A 25,474-nucleotide genomic window follows, 5' to 3' on the forward strand; every position below is an offset into this window, starting at 1 on the left:
CGTCTTATCGATGCTATCGTTAACTAACGACAGCCAATGGCAGGATAATCCTGGAAGAAAGCACGGCTGTCATTGGCTGTCACTAATTAACGACAGCGATAATTATCGATAAAATGTTTAGAGAGAATCCCGCAACAGGTTTCGAGAAACAGAAGATTCGAGAAGCCATCGTGGGGTTCGTAGTCGAACTAGGCACATCCCTGGACGGCGCGGCGCAGCCGCGTGATGCCGTGATTCAGGCCGGCCAGAGTTCACCGTTCACGTCCGCCGCGCCGCGGTTGGCAGCAGTGCGCCGCGCCGAGTCAGTGCTCAATGCGTCGTGCGACGGACAACAACGCCGGGGTTTGGTGTGGATAGAAAGCGGTTTCGTCGTTCTCGCAGCGTCGATTCGGTACGATCCGAGCGAGAACGCTCCTTCCTCCTCTACGGCGCGGGATAATCGCAAGGCACAAGCCAGCTTAGCCAGCCGCCGATACTCGAGCCTCGAGCCAGCGCCGTCGCCGCTGCTTCCTCCGATCCGCTTCTCCGCTCGTCGCGGTCGTCACTCGTCCCCCGCGATGCATCGCGCGCATCGTGCCCGCGACGGAGCCGCGATCGACGCGCGTTGTTGGGCGTAGCCGGCGGCAGCGAGAAACGGCACGACGGCACGACGGCACGGGTGACGGGTGACGGGAGCGTGCGTGCGTGCGTGCCCGTCTGTCTATCCTCATGCGTGCGTAAACCGCTCCGGAACCCGGAACGTGTCGCTGCCATTACGAAGTGCGAGCGTCGGTGTGTGTCGCTGTGCCTCGGCACTACCCCGGTGTACTCAATACTGGTGTTCAACATTCCATACGAAAGGGAGATACAAGAGATAGACGACTAAGACGACGGGGACGATACGCTTCTTCTCTCCTCCTTCTCCGTCCGTCTCTCTTTCGCAGTTCGCACTCCGTCCCGACTCCCGGCCGCGGCAAACACGTCCCCACGCGTCGTCGCCGTGAAACTCTGAGACTCGGCTCGCCTAGACGGCCAAGATCGAACGACGGCAGGCCGTGGCATGTCGGTAGCATCGTAGCTCGGGATCCCGGATTCGAGCGCGAGGTGAGTGCCAATGGGTTGACGTCGACGCCGACTTTGACGTTTACGTTACGTTTGCGTCGCGTCGCGTCGCGCCGTAGCGTGGCGTGACGCGACGCGGCGCGGCGCGGCGCGGCGCGGCGAGGCGAGGGTAATTGATTCCGTCACGAAGAACGGCGCGACAGCGACCGGCGACGGGGGTGTGGATTTTCCAATGTTCTGTCAACACGCACGAGATCGACAGGAAGCTCGTTCTCGCGAACATGGCACACCCATCTCGCTGCGCGGAGCGAGCGAGCTGGCAACGCGAAGCGAAGCGGAGCGGAGCGGAGCGGCGGTGATGGTGCCAGGAGACGCTCGCGCGGCGCGGCGAGACGGAGAGGCGGTACAGCGCTTAGTTCGAAATCGCTAAAGATCACCACCGTCGCGGATTCTGCGTTGCGGGAAAACAGCATGCGACGATTATATCTTGTTAACAGTGATCAATCGGAATATTTGCAAGCCGCGTGCTTTTAGATTTTGATGCAACAGCACGCGAAATTTTTCCTGTGTGCGTGCATGTTGTGTTGATCCATTACATATTGCCGGCTTTAACACACGTTGAAGAGAGATGTTTAAGATGTAATTGTTAGGTATATATTTTAATGCTACGTGCACAGAAAGAATGATCTTGCCAAAGTATCTAAAAATTTGGCTAGATATAGATTTGAAATAATTTTATTGGACCGATAAAATAATTACGTAGGAATCGCAAGCGTACTGAGCGATGCTGCAAAACGTTTTGACATTCTTGCAACCAGTTTCAGCGTCCTATATATTTATTTTGATGGTCTGACCAAGTTATTTTCAGAGTTGTAGCTATTGCTAAACTTTTAAATACTTTAGCAAAATTGTTCTTCTCGTTTTCTGTACCAGAGCTATCCTGATTATGTCTTATACATGTACTGAAAAAAAATGTTCTGATTAAACTAATGAAAGGGTCTAACAAGAGGATTGTCATAAAACTAGAAATCAGAGAAATGTCACGGAAAACAGTCTGGAGAATGAGGGAAAAGTCACGGAATTTTGCAAAACTTTCTGGAAAATAAAAATTTTTGGCTTTAAAGAAGTTTAATATGCGTACATCACACCGCTTAATAATTAAATGCAAGCAGTGTCAACAACATTAATAGTAATTAATATTGCTATATTCAATTGTTCTCTCAACAAAATATTTGATAGTTTTTAAATCAGAATGCAAATACAAAAAATTTCAAAATATATATTATTAAAAGTATCAGAGAAAATCATGAAAATTTTGTCTGGAAATCAAGGAAAAGTTATAGAATTTTAAAACTTGATAACAATTCTTTAGAATCACTAAAGAAGAGGCATTTTGGTGAAACCGAACAAATAACTTGAAATTCTGTTTGATCTCTTGATGTTAAAATGCCATTCTTGTTGGATCTTTTTGTTGATTTAATCAGAATATTTTTCTTAGTGTGTATATTTGAAATAGTTCAAACGTGCATTATTATTATTGAATTATTATTACGAATTATTTTAATTTTAATTTTTATACGAGTAATCGGAATTTTATTGTCGAAAATAATGATCTTTATGTTGTTTACTTGTCGCGATAACTTTACAAACATTGACGTAGCGTCGAAAATGGAAATTACCAAGATTATTTTCATTAGATAACCGACGACGATTTACTTAATACTGACTTAACACTGTTCTGCTTGCTATTATAATTATATTCAAAAGGTTAGTCGTATTTGCTCAATGAAAACAGCAGTTGGCTGTAGAATGGTCTTTAAGATAGTACGTTTTGGATATGATAAATAGTGTCACGTGCGTGATGAATGGTAGTGATAGCGATAATTTATACAGTTGCCCAACACATCAGATACTGGATTTTGACATTCATCCAAAACAATAAAAATTCCATGAATTTTAACCGCTACGAGATCCATATATATTAATAAAGACGACTCAGAAAATTTCCTCGCATGCGAGGTTTCGCGACGTTGACGTTCAAATTTCATGGATGCCGTCAGAAATGTCACGAGGGCAGACAGACAGTCTTGTCGAGATACGCATCGCGAAATTCTAACTATCGTAGAATTTAAAAGTTCTCTCTAAGTTCTTTGAAGTGGAATCTTACTTTAAAAAGTGAAAATTAAGTCAATCTTGAAAAAGAATGCAGACTCCATTTTCAATCTGAAATTTCACTCTTCGGAGTAAGATTTGCTCTAAAAGTTTTAGAGAGTTAGAACTAGCTAGAATGGCCATCGATGAGGCATTGCAATGCATGTCTAATCAATGATTTCCCATGCATTTCGCGAAGAAGATATGTGTGCATTAAGCAAATGGAACTTGATCTGCTTGAATATCGAACATCTGCGAATATTATCTCTGTCAGTTCGAAGATTTCACTTTATAAATCTCAGTTTGATGTCTAAAATGATTTGACGTGTATAAATGAGGAAGATTTCAAGTTTTTTTTTTATAAACGGGTTTGGATCAGAGGCTTTCAATCCTTTCCCTGGTTACCGCCTTAACTGTGTGAGATCTTTCATTCGTTCGGAACTATCTGATTTCGTATCGTTTTACGTTCTGCTTTACGTAAAATCGCACACGTAGAACGTTGGTTGCGTTCAGTAGAAAAAGCAGCTTTGCAAATGTTTTAAGATTCTTTAAAACGGTTACACTGTTAGATATTATAAAGAAGCAGTGGTAATCCAATCCTTTGAGTTAAATTACATTTTATTATTTTTAACTTCCATGTGTGTCGAGATGTAAATTAATCCATTTCTGTGGTTACTTTCAAAGTAAATATCGTCCATATTATGTATTTAGTAAATAATAAACTAAATTTAATACATTTTCTTGGATTAAATTGTTTAACTTCACTGTTTTAGTCAAATTAACGACATATTAGTAACAGCAGTGGCGACTTATAGAGATGGTTAAAAATAACTCAAATTGGACATAATTTGACATTATGAATTTAACAATTCACAATGAGATTTTAAGACGTAAAATTGAAGCTTAAGCTCCAAGCTGAAAGAAATTGACTAATCATAGTCGATTATTCTCCTCAGATTCGACTGTGATTGGTCAATTTCTTGCGTCTTAAGGGTTAAAAGCTTAAGTTTTACGCTTTTAAAATTTTATTGTAGACGTTGTTTGAGATCTAATGCAGAACCTTGCTTTAAGGTCGTAAGTCGTAAAGCCGTAAAAAATTGACCGATTATAATCGATTATTCTCCTCACATTCGACTGTGATTGGTCAATTTCTTACGCCTTAAGTTTTTAAAGCTTTTAGACCCGATTGCATCAACGTTAATTTGACTTTAAGCGAAGCTCAACATTCTCTCTTTTTCTCTTTAAAGTCGATAGAGAGACAGAAAGCGAGCGAGTTTTAAACCTCGCTTAAAATTAAAGTAACGTTAGTTCAATTGGGTTTTAAGGCCCGTCTACAATACACGGAGTAAGAAGTAAGAGTAAGAAATTGACCAATCACAGTCGATTATTCTTCTCACATTCGACTATGATTGGTCAATTTCTTACTCTTACTTTTTACTCCGTGTATTGTAGACGACGCCTTAAAGCTTAAGTTTATCGCCTTAAAATTACAAACGTTGCTTAAGGTCTAGTCCAAAACCTTGTTTTAAACGGCCATAAGCCGTGAAGCCGTAAGAAATTGACCAACACTCATAATCCATTATTCTCCTTACATTCGACTGTGATTGACCAATTTTTTACGCCTTTACGGTTTATGGCCACTTAGAGCAAGGTTCCAGACTAGACCTAATACGATTGATTTTTAGTTCCTTACTAGACCTAAATGTATGAATATATAAATCAATCATAATAAAGAATCTTACTACGTTGCAAAGTTATTTTTTCTGAACGCAACCATTGTCTCGTTTCGCTACGATAATATAATCATCCGCGAGCTTCTTCCGCGAACGTGTTGTGTCCTTCGCTTCGCAAAAGTCTTTTTATAAAAGGTAATCTTCGAATCGCCATCTCGCAGTTTCAACGCGCGACTTTCTAGCGCAAGTTTCACACCTACGCGTGTGAAAACGCCCGCGTGTTAATCACGCGCTTCCAAAAGTCGTTAAAGCCGCTCGGTCACCGACGCCAATTATTAGATCATCGAAGTGATTAGATCATCGTAATTCGCTTATAGCTAGTTGCGTTCATCATGCCCGCCTCTGCGTTCGTTGTGCCGGGATAGCCATTAAAGAAAAAAAAAGCTATCTCCCTTTTTGTCCGAGATACTGCTGATGTAGCACGATAATCATAAAAAGATCGAGTAGCAGCGATAATTATTGCACCGTGATTTAGGAAATTAATCTTTCAATTGCGAGACATTAAATCATTTCTCTTTGATATAGACAAGAGACAAATGATAAAGTAATGCTCTGTAATTACGACATATCATTTAAATTATTTCCATATGATTGACGTAGAAATAATAAAAAAAATCTTAATTAATCCTTTATTTAAAATAATCGATCTTATAATTAAACATGATGGTTATAAAACTTACTGTAATAATTATAGATACCGAAAGTCCATTAAGATATAAACTATTCGCTTCGATATGACGTCGACATCCGGTATCAACAAGTGAGATTGAACGGACCAGTTCAAGTATCAACCGGAATTATATATATAAATAGGAGATACGTGTACGTGTCCATTTAGTGCTGATGAACCGGGTATTTTTTGTTATTATTTTATTACATTGATCCTTAAACCTGTTTTATACTTTTAATATTTTTTTAAGATTCGATTGGGATTATTCCGCGATATAAATAAACGCAGGAAGACAGCCTACGGTCGGAACCGAGTATATCGTCTACATCGCAATTTTGGAACTCAGGAGGAGCGAGTACATTCGTACCGTCGAGTACGCGCCGGCACCGAAGCAGATCGGTGAAAGCACATGGTACCACGCATGTCGCGAGTTTCAAGTCGATTTTGCAATGCGCAACCGATCCGTATGTCGAGATAGAAACCACGGTTCCGCATCGAGACACCCGCGCCGCAATCTTTCAAATACCATCGTACAATGTTTTTGTCACGTGAAGAAGTAATTCGTCGTTTTGAAGTAGTTCAACGATTTGAAAAAGTAACACGTATAAAAGATAGTGGGATTTACTCATCACTCAGCAGTTAATATCACTAGATGGACCCTCGGGTGAAGAAATATCGGTTAATAGACAGTTAGCTTCGTTGACGGCACGTTTGCGCAATTAAGAAGGATTATTTTAAAGCTCTCTCTTGTCAGAGTTTAGTATTTCAATACTTTTAACTCTATTGTTTGCGCTTCTCAGCTTGAGCGTCTTTCAAATTCGTTCTATATAGATTGCGAAACTCACTCGGTGAGTGTCAGCTCGTTTGGCGAGTTTTCACAAGTTTCAGAATCATACATTCACTTGAGAAATAAAGGATCGTTGAATATTAAATTATTAAAATATTTGGGATCGCGCGAGAGAATTAGTTGCGAAAAGTCATTAGTCGGAGCGTTTTAATGTAGCTTCGAAGTATGCGGTATATTCACGTTCGACGCAGAAAAGTTCAGAGAATGAGTTTATTTTCTCATCGAAGCGCTTGTTCTCCATGTAACTAACTACGTAACTAACCGGGAATATTGCATCGTCTTTTATACTCGCGTTTATTTACCCGCGGGATAATTGTGCGTAGAATGGAGCGCGCCGTACTGCGCCAGGAAGATCCTAGAAAGTGTTCGAATTGATAAAAAGCCGCACTTTCTACACGTCTGTGTTACACGTATCGTGACTTTTTCAATTCGTTACCGTTACAACGCGGATAATTCAACAAAAATCCTTCGACTTTTCGTTGACCTTTTATTTTATTGTTGCCTACGTGCATTTAAATACATATATGCACGGAAAGTACAACGGTATTGTTGAAATATCTCAAACTGTAGGTAGATGCAAATTTGAATATAATTTTATTGGACTAAAATAATCATGTAGAAAATTCAAGCATGATGAGCACTGCTGTAAAAAGTTTTAACATTTTAACAATCTGCTTGAGGGTCCTATGTAATTATTTTGATAGCCTAACAAAATAGCTAAGTTTTTAAATGTTTCAACAAAACCGTCTTTTTTGTGCATACATTTTTACAATTAATGATCATGTTTCGATAATCTTTACAATTAATGATCATGTTTCGGTTTACTATTCATTGAAAACAATGATCTTGCAGTTATAGCGAAAATTATCTACGAAAAATTACACGGAAAAAGAACGATTTTACTAAAGAAAAATTTAGTTATAAACAGATCCGAAAATAATTTTGTTGGATTATTAAAATTATTATGTGAGACGTTTAAACTGATTGCTAGAATGTCAAAACCTTTTGCAGCATTGTTTATCATGCTTGAAATTCCTCCAAAATTATTTTGATGGTTTAACAAAATTATTTTCAGATCTATATTTAGCTAAATTTTTAGATTCTTCAGCAGAATTGCTTCTTCCGTGTAACTAAAAAAGATAAATGATTAGAAAGCACTGCGGAATAGGATATGTTTTATATCTAATCAATATAGATGACAAAGACAAAATTTATGTCTAAATCACTTGTCAAATTTATCAAGAAAGTCTCTTTGTAACGTTCAATCACATGATAAAATATAAAAGTGACTGTGATTCTTATTTAGCAATGATTGATGTTTGATTATGAGACTTAAATTTTTTTGCATCGTTACAGTATTGTGCTATAAATTCTGTGCATATGATATATAATTTTCTACCAGATAAATAGCGATAATTCTAGCTGATGCAGCAAAATATTTTTTGTCTGGTTAATGATTGCTTGATGACTTCTATAAAAAGAGATTTATTTTCCAGCTACTTTATATCCATATTCAAAGAAACATCAGGATTACGTATCGTAAAGCTACAAATTTTTCAAGATTGCAGATTCTTCGCTTTCTCTTTTCAGAAGACCTCTGATTTCAGAACGGTTTAAAATTTCGTCTGCATTATAAGTATCGTTTGAAGCGATTTGTACAGATGGAATTCACTTCGACATGAATTCTTATTTCTCGAAAGGAAGTTTCAATTTCGCGTCTTATCTAGATACTAAAACGGTGCGATTGGCCTTCTAGACAGACGCTATTTCCGGTAGCTCAGTTTCGCAGCTGCTCTCGCGCGTGATTCTTTTTTCGTGATATCGAGACGTTATATAACCAAACTATCGTGTAAAACGGCGTTCTCTTTCTTGTATGTATTAATTAAAAGATACATACGCTCTCTCCGATTCGAGATACTGATTTCCTTATCGCAGTATTGACAAACGCGACTGATAACGGAATTGGACGCGTGTTATACGAGCGTGTTCTCGTGCTGAGCAATCGTCGTTGACATTACGATTCGTTATATGCGTGGTATTCGTGTCACAAGCTCAAAAAATGATATCATTTGTTGTTATCAACTTACGCTTACAAAAAGAATGAGAATACCGGAAATAGTATATCGCGCGTCTCTCGAGTTTTTCACTCGAGCAATGACAACAATCGCGCGAGCCGTTTAATTTTCTTTGCGCTTTTTCCACATACTATTGGAAGTATACTTAACTCTTAGTATACACGATTGAGTCATTCATAGCCTGCACATTTCTTCGAAAAACTAGAAGCATTAAATAATTAATAATATTATAACGAATTATTTGATGCTATTATAACATTTATATATAATATTGCTTTAAATACGCAACCTTACACACAGAAAGATATCATTCTACTGCTAAGAAAAGTGATTACTCAATTTATTTTCTTTCTTTTAAATAACGGTTATCTTTAACAAAGAGTATTTTCTCGAGAATAATCGAAAAATATACTTATTACAAATTTTAGAAAAATTTATTATTGTGTACTCAGAATAAGAATTAATTTTCTTTCGAAGAATATTATAAAATTCATCGAAGAAGCGACTTCGTATAATAAGCAAATCCAATTTGTTTTAACTTAATCATTTTGATTGAAGTATTAAACTTACTAGGATTAAGAAAATATATTTTAAATAAATTTGATGCTTGTGATGAACTTATGATAGATTGTGGAACTTTTGAAATATTTGAAACAAGTAAATATTACTTATGTAGATATAAGTAATAAGTATATTTTTTTTGTGTATAAATACTTCCTAAACATGTAAAAGTATGTGTAAGAGTCAGTGGGACACGAATATGTCATCATCGTATGTAGTAAGAATCGGAAAATCGTCGTACTAAGGGTTATAACATTAATTAGCACATTTATTATAATATCCATGATGTGATTCTTCATCGTATATAATTATCGAAAAATCGCTTGAGAATCATAAAGAATGAGTGCATGATAGTTCCATACAGCACAGATTATTCCAACAACATTACAATGTTTTAGTAATATTACAGCAATATTGCTGCAAGTTAAGTTCTGTACTGTATGAAATATATTATATTATTTTATTACACAATGCTTAGGTATATCATACACAAATCACACATAGAAGCATCACTGCTGCAATGTTGCAATGTTTCTGTAATATTGCTGGAAAGTTGCAGTGTTACTAAAATGATCTGGACTATATGAATAAAGTAATCAGGATATATAATAAAATTGTTTTTCCAATATCTTTACAATATATATCTAATATGTCAAATCTAAGAATCTTTTTTATCATGACGTTGACGCATACTTCCAACGTTGAGAAATGTCACTGATTCAGTTTCTTATGTTTTGTAGGTGAAGCCCCAGCATGGCCAGCAGATGACTGTTAGCCGAGCCGATGCTCGTACTCGACTCTAATATGAGCGAAGTGGTGGCAGTGACGCCGACTGGTGGACCTACGCGCCAGGAAAGCGTGACACACATCAAACGGCACAAACTGGCCAGCTGTAATGTTCCTCTCGTGCACGGTCGGCCGAATCCGTCGATCAGTCCACGCAGCAGACTGACCACGCATCAACGAAACCACAGTTTGGACTTCAGGTATCTGTTTCGATCCCGTGAATACTCGGCGAGGTCGTTCCGCGACACACGCACGAGCTATTTGTGACGCGTCTGGCGCGCGCCTCCGACATTTCCTGGCACTTGTTGAATAAAAGCGATCGTAAATTTGCCTCATGTATGCGATCGACGCCACGGCGTCCACGACGTCGGAATTGACGATACGAGTGGAAGTTACGTCGCATATAAAACGGAGGAATACAAGCCGAGATATTTAAATTGGCAGCGGCGGCGACAGCGTCATCAATATTAATAATCACCGCAACGAATAATCGCAATCACGCGCGGCTCTGTTGTATCTATTTTCCTGATTGGTCGCACTTTCGCAGTCGCCAACTGGAAACTGGAACTAGCCATTGTTTTGTGCAATTCTTTTTAGTTCGGAAAAATAATCTTACCGAAGAATAAATATGTACCTATATAAGAAAAGTTTAAATGTTACTTATAAAAAAGTGGTTTAATATTCTAATAACATAGATGATAAAATATAAGTTCTTTTTCAACGCAAAAAAGAAGAAAATTATTTAAACGTAAAAATATAGTGTTTAAGGCATTAAGGAGCAACGAAGAATAGTGATATTACAATGTTAATGTGAGTGATAGTAATATTACAATATTAAGGATATTATCAAACTGTATATTTGTAAAATAAAATAGAGAATAGGCTATAAGAAGAATATATTGCTTTGTGGTAAGATAGAGAAGTTAAATAAATATATATATATTAATTATGTAGGTCGTCATATAGAGAACATATTTCTTTAAAAATTTAAAACATCTTGTATTTTTATCTTCTTTTTTATTTCTATTAAAAAATCAAAAATACATTTGCAAAATTCGAAGTAATCTATACACTACTATACAGCATATTCGAGGAAATGACAATACATAGATTATTGATCATAAAGTTATACATCTTATTATTCCTAGATCAATGGGTATCTTATTACCGCCGGTGCCTCAGGCGACCGCAACGACGCTGACACACCATCATAGAAATCGGAGTTTGGACTCCGCTCTGCAACGGATTCCAGAAGTGGACGTTACTCCGAGCCCGGAATGCGAGAATCCCGCGCCTTCGGTCTCTAAGACGACAACGGTATCATCGTCGTCCTCGGGATCATGCGGAAAGAGCGCGCGCACTGCGCGGGAACGCGAAGATCTGGCCAGTCTCGGTTCCGACGACTCCGGTATTCTCTGTGGCTCTGACAGCGGCTCGAGCGACGCCACGAACGCACCCGCTACTCGCGAATCCAGTGTGGATCATCTGCACAGTCGTGAGAGCCTCGACTCATCCGTGTCGCAGCCGGGTGATGTATATTCGGTCGATGCGGTGGACGGTATGGAGAACAGTGCCGGTGTAGTGTCAGTGTCGATGTCAGTGCCGGTGTCACCTGTAGAATTGTCCACGCGTCTCAGTGACAGTCCAGCGTCTCCCGTATCCTCCGAGAACGAGAGCAACGGTGATCGTTCTCGGTGCGAGGACGCGAACGATGGTAAATGTTGCTCGAAGGAACCGCGGCCAAACGTGAGTGTGCGAGAACGTGACAATAGCGATCAACATAACTATCAGGAATGCGTCGATATTTATCAAGGCGCTATGCAAGTGTCGTCATCGCCGTCCGTGGCCGATACGAGCCAGAACGAATTGGCCGGAGCGGCCATGACCCTTTGTTGCGGCACGACTGCAACGCAGCAGCAAGAAGTTGAGATGGTGAAAAAGCAATCGGACATCGTCCGTCGACAAAAACAAGAGACGAAGCAACCGAAACCCTCCGAAGGCTGTCTACTGCGACTCTTCGAGAGTCAGATATTTGACATGTCCATGGCTATATCTTATCTGTTCAATTCCAAAGAACCCGGCGTTCAGAGTTATCTAGGTATAGTAAACATCAGAAAAAAAAATTTTCACGTATCATATTCGAATAATGTTATTTTCATCACATATAACTTTCCAAATATCGTTTTTGTGAAATAAAATTTTTTTAATGCACCGTGTTGACAGTAAATATAACATGTGATATATTATAGGTAACAAGATGTTCAGCTTTCCGGATAACGATGTGGACTTTTATTTACCACAGTTAGTTGTAATGTACATACAACTTCACGATGTAACAGAAGTTCTTTATCCATATCTTGTCTATAGGTAAATAGGATACTTATTAGAATATCGCTTGATTACTTATTTTATGAATCGTGGCATTATGATTCGGATGGATTAAAAATAAACGAATTGCTTTGCAGATGTAGACAGTCGGCAGATTTCTCATTAAAATGTGCTTGGCTGCTAGACGCTTACAGTTCTGATGCTCATTTGCCGTCAAAGAAGAAATCTCATGGGACCAAATTGAAAAATCTCATCCTGTCAGATGAACTCAGGTAGGATTAATAAACAGAAAACAATGGAAAATTTTTGTATTTTGGAAATGTTGGTAGATTAATGATTCAGGAATAATCGTATGTGAATTTTAAGCAAACAGATTTATTTCTATGTGTAATGTTTTAGGCCAAAGGGAAATGAGGGTCGAAAGCAGCGTGTTGCTGGATTGCAAGTTCCTGCGCCATCACCATTGCCCTCGACGCAAACTCTTACGTCGCCGAATAAGAAAACCCACCAAAGATCTCAGTCCGACGCTACTGGATTGTTCCAGACTATACGCCGTAGTCATTCCGGTAATTATAAATAATTTATATTAAGACAACTTGTACTTTAAATCAATAAATTATGCATCACGTGAATTATTTTCATAATGTGTGATCATTCAATGGGATATTCTTCAAAAGGTATAATAAATAAAGTAAGTCTTGGGGACCTGAGCTCTGGTCGAGCGTTTGACAACGGCTGTACCTGCTTCTATTCCTGCCAAGGTGTGGTGAACGATTTGCGAGGCCAAAAAACTGATTGTTTTTGCAATGTAAGTCATTATCTTGTATGAAAGTAGCAAGCGTTGTACCTGATGCTTTAACGTGAATCTTGTATATTCTACAGGCACCCCGACTCGCGCCAGAACTCGAATTTATTCAAGCTCTAATATCAATTGGTAAATTGCTCGGGACTATCCCAACAAAGGAAAGTAAAACCGTTCAATTAGTGGCAGAGCTCAATACGCTTAATTTGAATCTCCCTGCAAGGGTGTGGCTTCCTCTGCACAGTACGATACCGCATCATATCGTGCGAGTTCCGCCACAATACGCCGCCGTTCTTAATAGCAAAGATAAGGTATAGATATTTCGTTTCACTTTCTCAGCACTACTGCAAAATTTGTCGTTTGAATATCGATTTCTATGTTGATACTATTCTAGGCACCTTATATAATATATATGGAAGTATTAGAGGTGGAGGATTTATATACATCGCCCGTGCCGACGAAAATAATGGGCAGCTCGTTAAGGCATACTAAGTCTGAGGAGAACTTAACAGGCGGTGAACAGTCTAACATATCCACTTCAGACAGTCAACAGAACTCGGCGATACGACAAACCCCTGTAAAAAATGTCTCGCCTTATTCTGTTAGAAATACAGATGTGGCATTTAATTTCCCCGATGACGATCCTAATGATTGTTGGAGTCAGGAAGACGACGAGATCACGCAACAGGTACATATCTTATTCAAGTGACCTTACATCTCTTTAATTCTAATTTATATTTTAATTTTTCCATTTGTTCAGTATTTACAGCTTCGTAAACCAAAAGATCGGGATACTATATCGCAACTGAGTCAAGAATCGTCCGATAGCAGGGAACCAATCTTTGTACCGGGCGATATCAAAAGAAGATTAAGCGAAATGGCAGCTACGCCAAGCGCAACTTTCAGTCATGATCCCGAGGATCCATCGGCAGCGGTTCTCAAGGAGCCATGGGAGCAGAAGCAACGACGCATAAGAGCTTCCAGCCCGTACGGGCACTTGGCATCTTGGAGATTACTCGCGGTAATCGTAAAATGCGGTGATGATCTCAGACAAGAACTTCTCGCCTCACAGTTGCTCTCAATGTTGCAAAAGATTTGGCAAGACGAACAAGTGCCCCTTTGGGTACGACCGTATAAGTAAGTGCGAGTTACTATTGGAAATTTTCGTCTTGTAAAAAAAGTTAATTGTTCTTTTCTTTTATTGAGAAAATAATTATTAATTGATGTATAATTTGTTAATATATTAAATTCGTTATATAATAACATTCGATGATTCTGCTCTTGAATGACAATTTGATTTTTTGTTACAGAATACTATGTTTGTCGAACGACAGTGGTCTGATTGAACCTATTCTGAACACCGTCTCACTCCACCAAGTAAAGAAGCAGTGCCAATTAACACTTTTCCAATATTTCGAACGAGAGTTCGGCCCTTTTACCTCAGAGACGTTCCGTATGGCGCAGAGAAATTTCATTCAGAGCTGTGCCGCGTATTGCCTCGTCAGCTATCTTATTCAAGTAAAAGACCGTCACAATGGCAATATTTTGCTGCACAGCGATGGTCATCTAATCCACATAGATTTTGGATTCATTTTGTCAACTTCGCCGCGAAATCTCGGCTTTGAAACTAGCCCATTTAAACTGACGCCGGAATTTGTCGAGGTGATGGGTGGCAATCAGTCCAAGCTCTTCGAGGAATTTAAGAGCCTCATTCTTCAAGGTTTAATTGCGGCGCGGAAGCACATGGAGAAGATAGTTAACCTCGTTGAGATTATGTTGTCGGGTAAGTAGTAGAGACCGTTCGTACTGATCGTTCACACATTTGTTCGTGTGCACTTTCAACCCGCATATTTCAATGGGTTTTATTGATTTTTTCCCGCAGGCTCTCAGCTTCCGTGTTTCCGCAGTGGTGGAGCGGCAACTGTTCAAGGTCTCAAGAATAGATTCCACCTTACGTTAACGGAGGATCAATTGCGTAGACATGTTGAGGATTTAGTCGAAGGCAGCATTCATTCGTGGTCCACTAAACTCTATGATCGATATCAATATTTCGCAAACGGAACTCTTTAATATCAAGATTAACAATCTTTTCTGTCTATCGCGTTTCGGTTAAAACTCTTTCGTAAGGTAAAAAGGAAGGATATCAATATGTGTTGTGGTACTTCTTCCACAATTTTTACATCTATTTAATAACTCTGTTGACCAATCGGCAGTTGCGTGCCGGCCAGTAAGCATATAGTCAATCTATCGTGTCGGGTAATTTGTTCCGTATATTCACAAGTTATGATAAAAATACGGTAACGTAAAAAAGACTTGATTTAATTATCTATTGCTGTTTATTGTAATTGGCGTTAGAGATATTTTCTCAATTTTTCGGTAAACGTATTTGCTTAAATTATGCTATATTTTGAGAAGCTTCTATTAATTTCATTATGTAAATAAAGACTTGTAATTTTGCGTATATAATGATTGCACGATAGCGGGGAAAAAGGCAGAAAGCTTTTTCTGGGCACGTGAGCTGAAATTTCGGTTGGGCAACGCTGTTTTCTAGCATTCCACAAGCACAAATGACGTTTTAGAGTGGAAAAACCGCTTTCCTCTTGAACATGTAGATAGCCTCGATTAGGCTAAACGTATAGAATTCGAATAGATTGCTATTCTTTGAGTGAGTTCGACGTTATTCCTTGCTTTCGTGGTGGGCAAGAACGATACGAAATATTTTTAGCAGAATTCAAAGCGATCTCGATGTTTGATAAATTAAGAAACTTCGCTAGATGAATGGAATATATGAATATCTTAAGAGAACATGAACTTAGTTGAAGGGTGTGAGCGCGCTTCGTTGAAAGTTAAAAATATTTATCGTCGTTTGAGAAATTAGATGATGAAAGAAGGAAATGATCTATGAGAATTTTGGTATCCAGTTGATTACATATATCCACTATATATAACGTTTTTTGTTCGATACATTAAGACTGCTGTTGTTTACGTATGCCTCGATTGACAAATTGCGAATTAGCTATCGCCGCAGCGCAGACGTGACGTCATTGACTGAGAGCGTTGGACTGCTAAATCGAGTGTAGCTTATATAAAGCGTAATTTGTTAAAGGTGCCTTATTTGTGTAGAGGAACGTGGAGACGATCAAACCTAGACACAGTGAAGTGACGTGTTAACGTGGCAATCTTAGCGTGGAGCTGATTGAGCGTGAAGCGGACAATCTGTAACTTGTATATATAGCAAAGAAAAAAAAATGGAGGGAAACATTGCGTGGACTTTCGTAGATAATTCGCGGCAATAAAAAGAGCCTACTAAACGGTAGGGCAAAATCAGCGAATTTCCATCCCCGGGGAATTCTAACATAATTTTAGCAAGTGCGCGAGAAGGCTACGTACAAAACATAGGCTCGGATATTAGCGGGAGGCGAATACTCAAAATATTTCCTATTTCGTAGATTAGTAATTCTTCGATAAATACATCTAATTGTACACGCGGTATGAAATTAAGGACTAAACATTATACTACAGCGAATCTTAAGGATCACATTTGAAAGTTTTTACATGTTCTTATATTACGTAAACATTCATTCCCCCTTCCCTCTCCCTTCCTTTCCCATAGCTGTGAATGCGAGAAGCGCAGTAGCTGTGTATGGAGGATAATTATTTAATCGTAATTCCTCGCGTGACGTTTTACGTACATACCGTATGTCCGTTTAAGTAAATTATATAGATATATATAGATAAACTATAAAGAGATATTGTACATATATATGAAATGACAAATTTTATCTCACCTTATTATACTATATCAGTTAAGAATTTAATCGAGAATGAATGTTTTCGAAACAAAATCAAAGTTGCGGCTGGAGCCAGCCCGGAGTACCAGAGAGACCTGGGCCCTCTGACTTCCAAGTGTCTTATATCTTTCTCTCTCGCTCCTGCTGTCTCTTCTTCTCTTATCATAACCGTCTCACAATAGACAGGCAGACCAGAAATCGGATACGATTATAGGATGATTGAGAGAATGCGAAACTAATCCGTCGGTACTTGTGACACGTTGTTCTTTTATTTTTGGTTTCGGCGGGCTCTCGTAAAAATTGTATAATATACGTGTAATTACGTGAAAGATATTAACATTCTCGTTGTTATATGCTGTGTAAGAATGATTGCGGAGGGATACGCGAAAGGATTATTAATCCTTCCACCCTTGGTCGATTGAACGTGGCCGAACTTACTTCCTGTTCTGTCGATACGTGAAATGTCAAGATCTCTGATTTGCCTTGATCTTTCACCTCATTACAAGCTATTGGTAATATCCATCATTGAATAAATATGAATGCGATAAAACAAAGACAATTTATTTAGCACCCAACTGCCACTTCGCATAAATTTGTATAACCGCATATCAGTACTAGTGATGTAATGATTGATCGATGATACATCTTTTCTTACATTTTATATAATAATATATCATATAATATATATATATACATATATATTATACAATATATCGATATTATACATAGTCTATATAATTATTTCGTATTTTATACATACATATATATTACTAATTTATATATATATTATATATACGCGTAACGAAAACGTTACTGCCTAAAATTCTTATTACTGTTATACTCATTCTCCGTTGTTTCGAGTTCAGATTCGAATTTAACGGTACATAAACACATAATCGTCGCTACAAGATATCAGTACGGTATCAGTCACGACAAAAATTATAAATTGGAACTTTTACACATTTACGTACATACCTCATAAAGGCGCCTACAGTAGAAATAAAGCAATAAGTATGTCGCAAGTATCACAATAAGTCCTTACATTAATGGAGATCATATGGAAATACAGCCTTATATTCTAGAGAGCTGCTGCAATAAGTTAGAGGGCAAGATAGCTAGTTTGTCAAGAACATAATAAAACGGATGGGAGAACCAGGCAAGCATCGAACGGGCGACTACGCCCATGGTGTCCGGGTATTGATGAGTCAACAGAGCCAACAGTGCAGTGAACGAGCACAGACCGGCGGTAAAAAGAATGAAGAAGGGCAGTTCCTTCTTCGGATAGACACTGACATCGTGGAACGATGGCAAGAGTTCCCGGTCGGCGCATTCAGTACACGTTGGATACGGGTAAAACAGATGCCCACGTTCAAGTGGATACGGTAACATCCTGAACGTGCCCTCCCAAGTACAGTGGAGTAAATTTAGGGCACCCTCTATCTGCTTCCAATGTGCCAGATGGAAGAACGCGTACGCAATCGCTTCGGAATCACCACGTTTCAGCACATGCTCGGGAGGTAAGATGAGCGGCTTCATTTCTAGGAGATACTTGGGTACATGAGGATTGAATTCTACGGCCCGATGGATCGCCTCCACCGCCGACATCTCGGCGGTGGTTAGACCGCGTTTGCTAGCAATATCGGGTGAAAACTTGTCCGCCACCAGACGAGCCTTCAGCAACGCCGCTGTGTAGCAAATGGTTGCCGATTTGGGCAGGCTGATGTCGTCATACTTGGCTAGAACAGCTTGCACGTCCGCATATGCCTGCATCTCCAATAGGGTCTCGATCAAATTCTCGTGGATATTCAATACATTCATGATTGGCGGCACCTCCTTTGTGAGATCACGAAACATCTTCACCGCCTCCTTAAGTTTTCCTAACTTCCTCGCGCACATCGCTAGTCTTCTTTTGATATAGATTAATACATTCGTATCCCTTCTGTGTATTGCCTCAGCTATGGATCCCTGATGTTGGGTATTCTGCGATTTCCTGTAATTGTTTTCAGCCACTTTCAAAGCCTGTTTCAGGATCTTCTCCGCCTCAATGATAGTAGTGGCCTCTTCCTCCGCGAGAAGAATATAAGCTGGTGCACAATCGGGATTACGATCGAGAGCACTGTGTGCCGCTTGTATTCTCACTACTGGATTGCGCTCTCTCCAAGCTGTTTGCATGATCTCGTACTCTGCTTTACCTATAAGAGAAGAATTTATTAGCTCAGTATCTCTCGAAATATCTTATATCTAAGATCAAAAGGACAGAATTAATTTCTAATTGACCAAACATCTTGAAATTAACAATAAACATTTTTAACTTATGACGCTTTCCAACAAGAGATACAGAAGACCTATTCTTTTTATGCAGTTTATCTGTTCTCTTTTTTTTTTCGTCAATATAAAGAGAAAAGGAAGAAAGAATCGTGGAAAAAGTTCAGCTAAAAAAAAACGAACCTAGTATAAGACAATCTTTGTGATTACATTTCATCTTTGTTTAACATTGGCAAACACAAGGATGTAATGAGTCATACTGTATTATACTGTTTAAGCTGAATCTCTTACATGGTTCATCTTTACTCTTTTTTTTTTCTTCAATGTAGAAGGAAAAGGAAGAAAAATAAACAATGCAAGAAGTTCAACTAAAAAGAATAGAACTTAAATTTGTTTTTTGTTGGAGAGTATCCCTACTAATATTTAAATTTTTCATACAGATATATTATAATTAAAATAATTATACATTTAACACGGAATATCAACAACCGATATTTCTAAGTGTTTTTTATGGACAAATATGTATGGACAGGTATGTACATTCAGATCGTACCAGTATCACCTTCGCAAGTAAAGAATGTCTGATGATCCTGTGCAGACAAGTTCATGTCATAATATGTGAGAGGCTCTTTGTTAGTGGCCCAGTAAAATCTTTGATACTCTGCGCCTCTGAAGAGATTAATCGGATTGCGCCAGACCTTACACTCGGGTACATTCTGGTGACTGGAGGAGCCTCCTGAGTTGTTGAGGCTTGAACCACTGCCATCGTTGGCGTTGTCACCTCCGCCGATCCACGGCGAGATGTGGTTCAGTGACACTTGCTCGATAAACGAAGTACCATACTTTCTGAAGTACCACCATTCAAAGATGAGAATCAGACCGGAGATGAGGGACGACGTACCGGTGAGGGCGACGTAGAATTTTGGGGTTAGAGTATTCAGGAGCAATGTCGAGTCCCACATGCTGGTGAATAGCAGTGCCATTTGTGCTCGCTCGAGAGAAAGGGCTCCGCGCGTTTGTCACGATTTAGCGACGACCAGTCGTCGCTTTCCCGCCACCGTCGTCGCGAGACACCAGTGTCCACCGCTGTTTACCACACGGCGCGCGACATCCGGAACACGGTGACTAACAGCAAGACTCGTACGTAACTCTCCTGTCGTGCCGCTAACGTATCCAATCTCGTCCGCAAAACTCGCGTCGTACGCTGAAGAGAAAATTGCTAGACGATCCTGTTATTCGACTCGGCACGCGTGCATCGTCACGCGTCTCCTCTCAAGTCCTCCACAGACCTCCTGGCGTCTCCCGGCGCGTAGTAAATATTTTCGACCGATGCTGATGTCAATGCTGACAACATCTCACGATCTCATACGAAACGTACGGTTTAATTCTTTCTCAGTCGATAAGGGATAAAATCGAAAGAGAAAGTCGCGCGCTGTAAGATGCCACTGACGAAATCCTTATTCTTATGGGTGTCCTTGTGAATATTGAAGTGATTAAGAGTTAAAAACTGATAATATTGTACTCATTTTATAATTTATCAGTTTAGTAGACGTATTTATGCATTTATAATTCAATAATACTCGATTTTTCTTTAAAATTGTGATTTCAGTGTTATCGTCAAAGTTTCATTATCAATAGAGATGATAATTGCAGAGAAAAAATTGTATTTTTCTGCAATATATAGGATATTACAGCTTTACAAGTATGCATATTTATTTATGGAATATTTATGTAATAAAAAATCATGAATTTAATAATATACATATATGAGCCAAATATTTATGTTAATAATAGCAAATTTATATCAATTGTCGATAATGTCAGCGTTCGCAATTACCTCCGGGCCTTTTTTATACCGCCGAAAATTTGCCCCGAGTCTTTAATAGTATCTTGTCAGTAAAGGTGCCGAATCACGTTGATTGATAAAGGAGAAATTATCAAGTTTCTTATTATTGTTGCTGACTATCTAATTGCATCCAATGGCGATAGATGGCAACGCAATTTTATTGTATTCGCTTTGTATTTGTTTATTCGTCACTAGATGGAGTTGGATGGTTAATCAACTAGTGCTCACTTTTTATATCTTTTTTTTTTCATGGGCAATAAAACAAATTTTTTATATATTAATATAAACATTTTTTATAAGACAATTTTTTTAATTAAAAAAATAAAAATTAAATTACATTAATTAAATTAATTATATATTTATTTAAATTAATTTAATTTAATTAATTGAAAAATTTTTTTTTAATTTTTTTTAAAAGAAATATAAATAAAAAGCAGTAATAACAAAAAATCTCTCTTAATTATTTTTATCCTAAAATTTAAAAAACTTTAACAGCTCTCCCCTTTCAGTACAGAACTGTCTAACAAAATAAATTATGAAAGATCTTGCTTTCTCAAAATTCTCAGAGTCACTAAAGTAAATTCGATTTTGGTCTTGAAATTCTACATTTCAAAGAAATAATCTGATTATCGTGAAGGTATTTATTTAATATCTCTAACCCAGATAGCAAAGTTCGTCATTTTGACGTCAAATTCAAGTCATGTTTGTACAAATAACGTCAAATGACCAAAAAGTGATTATAGATTTTTATTCGACGGCATTCCGTGACGTCATACTGACGTCATTTCGTGCCGGCATACTGACGTCATTTTCGTAAAGCTATTCCGTGATGTCATATTGACGTCATAAGTTGCCAGTTGAGTAGTATAGTGGTCAGTAAAGGACCAAAATATGACAAACTTTGCTACTTGGGAAGTTTGTCTGTATTCTGAAAATATCGAATTTAAAAGAATAGTAACCATAAAAATGGGTCTAGTATCACAAAGTCATAATCAGAGCTTGAAAGTTACTTTGAAAATAATTGTTTGTAATAATTGTAATCAGAGTTTGAAAGTCAGTAATAATTGTTTAGGTATGCACTGATAAGCTTCAAATAAAGCAAAACCAGAAATTTGATGTGATATTTACTTTGCAATTAAAAACTTCCTAAAACTGAGTTTCATATGATAATAAAATTATTTTTTATATAATTTCTGTTCGCCATATTAAATTCATTATTCTGAATCTTTTATTCAAGATTACTCAGATTCGAATAAAGCATTATGAAAAAATTACCTCATAGGTCAAATTTCATAAAAATTGAGCGAGTAATTTATAATTAAAATAAAAGAGGGTTATCTTAAATGAAATCATTGGTTTACAAAGGATTAATATTTCATCACAATATATATATCAAAATATTTGTATATTAAAATTAAATAATAATATATTAAATAATAACTAATCAATTTTAAGCTTTGTCTCTACCTCGGCGTTTAGTTATAGTATATGTATTTCGATATTATTTTATCTAATAATCATGAGACTGTAATCTCTCTCTCTTCTCTCTCTCTCTCTCTTCTCTCTCTCTCTCTCTCTCTCTCTCTCTCTCTCTCTTTTCTCTGGGCAAAAGGGTTTTTAACGATATTAGTCATTTAAAATAATTATTAATTACGTTAAAAATAAAATTGAATTAAGAATGTGTAATTGCGTTACAAAATCATGATAATTTTTTTTTAAGTAGAATATCACAGTAGAGTGGAATATCATATTACAAGAATAAACAATAATTTTTCATTTGATTTTAATTTATGTAATAAATATTATAATTTTAAAGTATTAAAGAATAATTATTGCAACGTACATAATAATTATAATTAATATCGTATTGGATACATATAAATATAATAATAAATGTTAATATTTAATCCATAAATAAAAAGAATATTTCAAAATATGAATATTATAGAACCCAATTTTCTTTCTATTAATTCCTATTCAAGGACGAGCATATCTGTCTATCTCTGTAACGAATAATATAGAAATGCTCAAGCTTATGAGGATACGTGTTATGTAAGTATGAGGAAGCAAATAACCGGAATAATGGAAGCATATGGTGGACAGATAATAGTTTACTATACGGACGTGGTTATCTTACATGACGCCTCGAACGTCAGCAGATCCTTCGGCGCATTCGAAGGTCTTTCCTTTTATCTTTCTTCTTTCCCCGGAGCGCTAGCACTTTGCTCGTCCCAATAACCCACTTATCGAAGAAACGTCTTCAAGACATTTACCACGTGTCTTGCAGGACATCTTGCAATCTTGTAGCATTTTCGACTGCAGTGGATTTGAACGGATCTCGGTTGGATTGATGCATTGCATGCTTTAGTCCGGATCTACAATAGGTATTTTATGCCTTATGCCGTAAGAAACTGACCAATTACAGTCGAATCCGAGAAGAATAAGCGACTGTGATTCGCCCATTTCTTATGGCTTAAGGCTTAAAACTCTATTGTAGATCCGGGGTTACTATTGGTAGATGTGAATAGTATAGCATGTGACGTCATTAATCCAACCAAGTTGGTTCAAGTCCACTGCAGTAAAAACCGCTATTAATTTGGTAAGATTAAATAATCCTTGAATTCTAATTGTTTAGCAAAAATGTTGAAACATTAATGGTTATCGATTTGTAAACGATTGAAAAAGATCATTAACGTTCAAGAAAACTTCAGGAAAGCTTATAGGGATAATAAATTTGTTCCTTAGATAATGTCAAGCGAATTTTAATAGAACTTCAAGTTAAAGCCAAGTGACAAAAACAGATATGATAAATGATGATTCCTTTTCATTCTGCATTTCCGCGTAAGAAGAGTCTTCTTAGAAGATTTATTTGCTAGTTGATCGAAGAATCTCTGATTAAATTTAAAACTGTCTGCGAAACACTTTATATAACACTTTAATTTATTCAAAATAGAATGTAATCGATTTCTTTTTCTGATCGTTTCATCACAAAATTTCTCGTAGGAGAACTCGATAACATTAATGCATTTGTTGTTCAGGATTATTTCGCATCATTGTTATCTCAAATTTGTGAAAATTCTCAGCCACTCCAGTGAAATGCGAATGTATTAATCGATTCCATTGAATTTTTCGCAACTATTTTTTTCTATAGGATATATTGAGAGATTTTTAAATTCAAATATTTACTGTATACTTTAATCCTAAAATATAGGTGATTGATTCATCCCTAGATTTTCATGTGAAAAGCTACTCTTCTTTGCTGTACGCTGCAGTAATATTTTTCTCAGCCGTACGATCGGATGGAAAGGATTGAATTATTCGGCTAAACCGATATAAAAGAGGATAAAGGCGAGGTATGTGATAGTAAATAGCGATAAATGAGAAAGCGCGATAAAATGATTTTCGATAAAAGTATTTGTGTAATTAAAAGTAGACGAGTTTAAAGCTGCACCTACATAATTTTATAACAATAAAGGAATAATTCGTTTTACAAGTGAATCTCTTTTCAGCAGTTTAATGCTTTTAAGATCATTCGTCTTCGACTTTAATTGACTGCGGAAAATAGATCACTGACATATATTCAGATAACTCGTTTGCGTCGAGACGTCATCTTCCGCGACGTCTTAAACATGATAAGTGCATCTGCATTTAAATGCGTTTGACTCTGAGCGTTTTCCTACCTTCTTCCGCGCTTTCGAGAGACATTTTTCTGCGCGTCGTCGATGAAAAGATGATTTTCACAGACGATCTCGCTTGTCGCCAATATTTCCGCCGCCATTGTACGCATCGTCAAAGGAAAGAAAAAAGAAAGTCTGGATCGGCTGCGTCGCTTCGTTTATCCCTCGAGAATGAAACGCAATACTCGGAAGCATGTGTCGGGGTAAAACAAAGAAGGAAATCGCGCAATTTATTCTGCGAAAAAAGGAATGTGATACGAAAGATCGCGTAGCTTCACATGTGTGTATTGTAGGAGAGAAAACCTAAAAACGCGTTTCCAAATCCTTGAATACAATAAAAATAACATAGGCATAAGAACGTAAAATTCTCATGTTCTCATGTTCCTCGAAAACGCTCGAGCAAATTGTTTGAGCTGTAATATCTATTTATTTTTATGCTATACTTGTATGTGTATGGCTACTTTTGACTAAGCCCAATCATTTCCTCTCCATCTAATGTCCGTTTCTACCAATATAGTTTAATTTTAATGTCAATTTAATTAAGTCTTTACCTTTTTCTAGTTCTAAGAATTAGAAAAAAAAACGGAAAGTTAAACCGAGGTTAAAGTTAAATCACATTGGTAGGAATGGATATAAGTAACGTTTAGATTGCAAATTTTGCACGTAAAAATAGATTATATAAGTATCCTTCTACTTACACCTATTTCGATTTTATCTATTCGGATTTTCGGATTTACGATCAGTTATAATAAGCGCTAAGAATTAGAAAAAGATAAATAAGTTAAATCCAAAATTAAAGTTAATCTACATCCAGAGAAACGTCATTTCTTGGATTTGAACATAATTTCTTAAATCAAATTAATTTTATTTGATTTTAAAAAATAATATTTAAATCAAAGAA

At 37.5% G+C, this 25,474-nt stretch overlaps 2 protein-coding genes across 4 annotated transcripts; one reads left to right on the plus strand and one right to left on the minus strand.

Moving 5' to 3' along the window:
• Window positions 1-299: 299 nt before the first annotated feature.
• On the plus strand, window positions 300-16,235 carry fwd (phosphatidylinositol 4-kinase beta fwd). 3 transcript variants are annotated; one of them, XM_018509902.1, is made up of 12 exons: window positions 300-391; window positions 9,819-10,064; window positions 11,013-11,962; window positions 12,114-12,231; window positions 12,330-12,464; window positions 12,592-12,758; window positions 12,870-13,000; window positions 13,075-13,305; window positions 13,389-13,682; window positions 13,755-14,131; window positions 14,305-14,777; window positions 14,877-16,235. In XM_018509902.1, the coding sequence occupies exons 2-12, from the start codon at window positions 9,862-9,864 to the stop codon at window positions 15,062-15,064; spliced, it is 3,267 nt and encodes a 1,088-aa protein (XP_018365404.1). In that variant the 5' UTR covers window positions 300-391; window positions 9,819-9,861; the 3' UTR covers window positions 15,065-16,235. The 3 variants fall into 3 exon arrangements, with proteins under 3 accessions (XP_018365404.1, XP_018365403.1, XP_018365405.1); XM_018509901.1 differs by lacking the exon at window positions 300-391 and adding an exon at window positions 720-1,083; XM_018509903.1 differs by lacking the exons at window positions 300-391; window positions 9,819-10,064 and adding an exon at window positions 10,077-10,440.
• Window positions 16,236-17,623: 1,388 nt separating this feature from the next.
• Window positions 17,624-20,408, minus strand: LOC108762734 (protein ST7 homolog). The gene is made up of 2 exons (XM_018509865.1): window positions 19,604-20,408; window positions 17,624-18,977 (listed from the first exon to the last, which is right to left on the minus strand). The coding sequence occupies exons 1-2, from the start codon at window positions 20,031-20,033 to the stop codon at window positions 17,857-17,859; spliced, it is 1,551 nt and encodes a 516-aa protein (XP_018365367.1). The 5' UTR covers window positions 20,034-20,408; the 3' UTR covers window positions 17,624-17,856.
• Window positions 20,409-25,474: the final 5,066 nt, after the last annotated feature.

The sequence above is a fragment of the Trachymyrmex cornetzi genome, unplaced genomic scaffold, assembly GCF_001594075.2.
Source record: "Trachymyrmex cornetzi isolate Tcor2-1 unplaced genomic scaffold, Tcor1.1 scaffold320, whole genome shotgun sequence".
Lineage (NCBI taxonomy): Eukaryota > Metazoa > Arthropoda > Insecta > Hymenoptera > Formicidae > Trachymyrmex > Trachymyrmex cornetzi.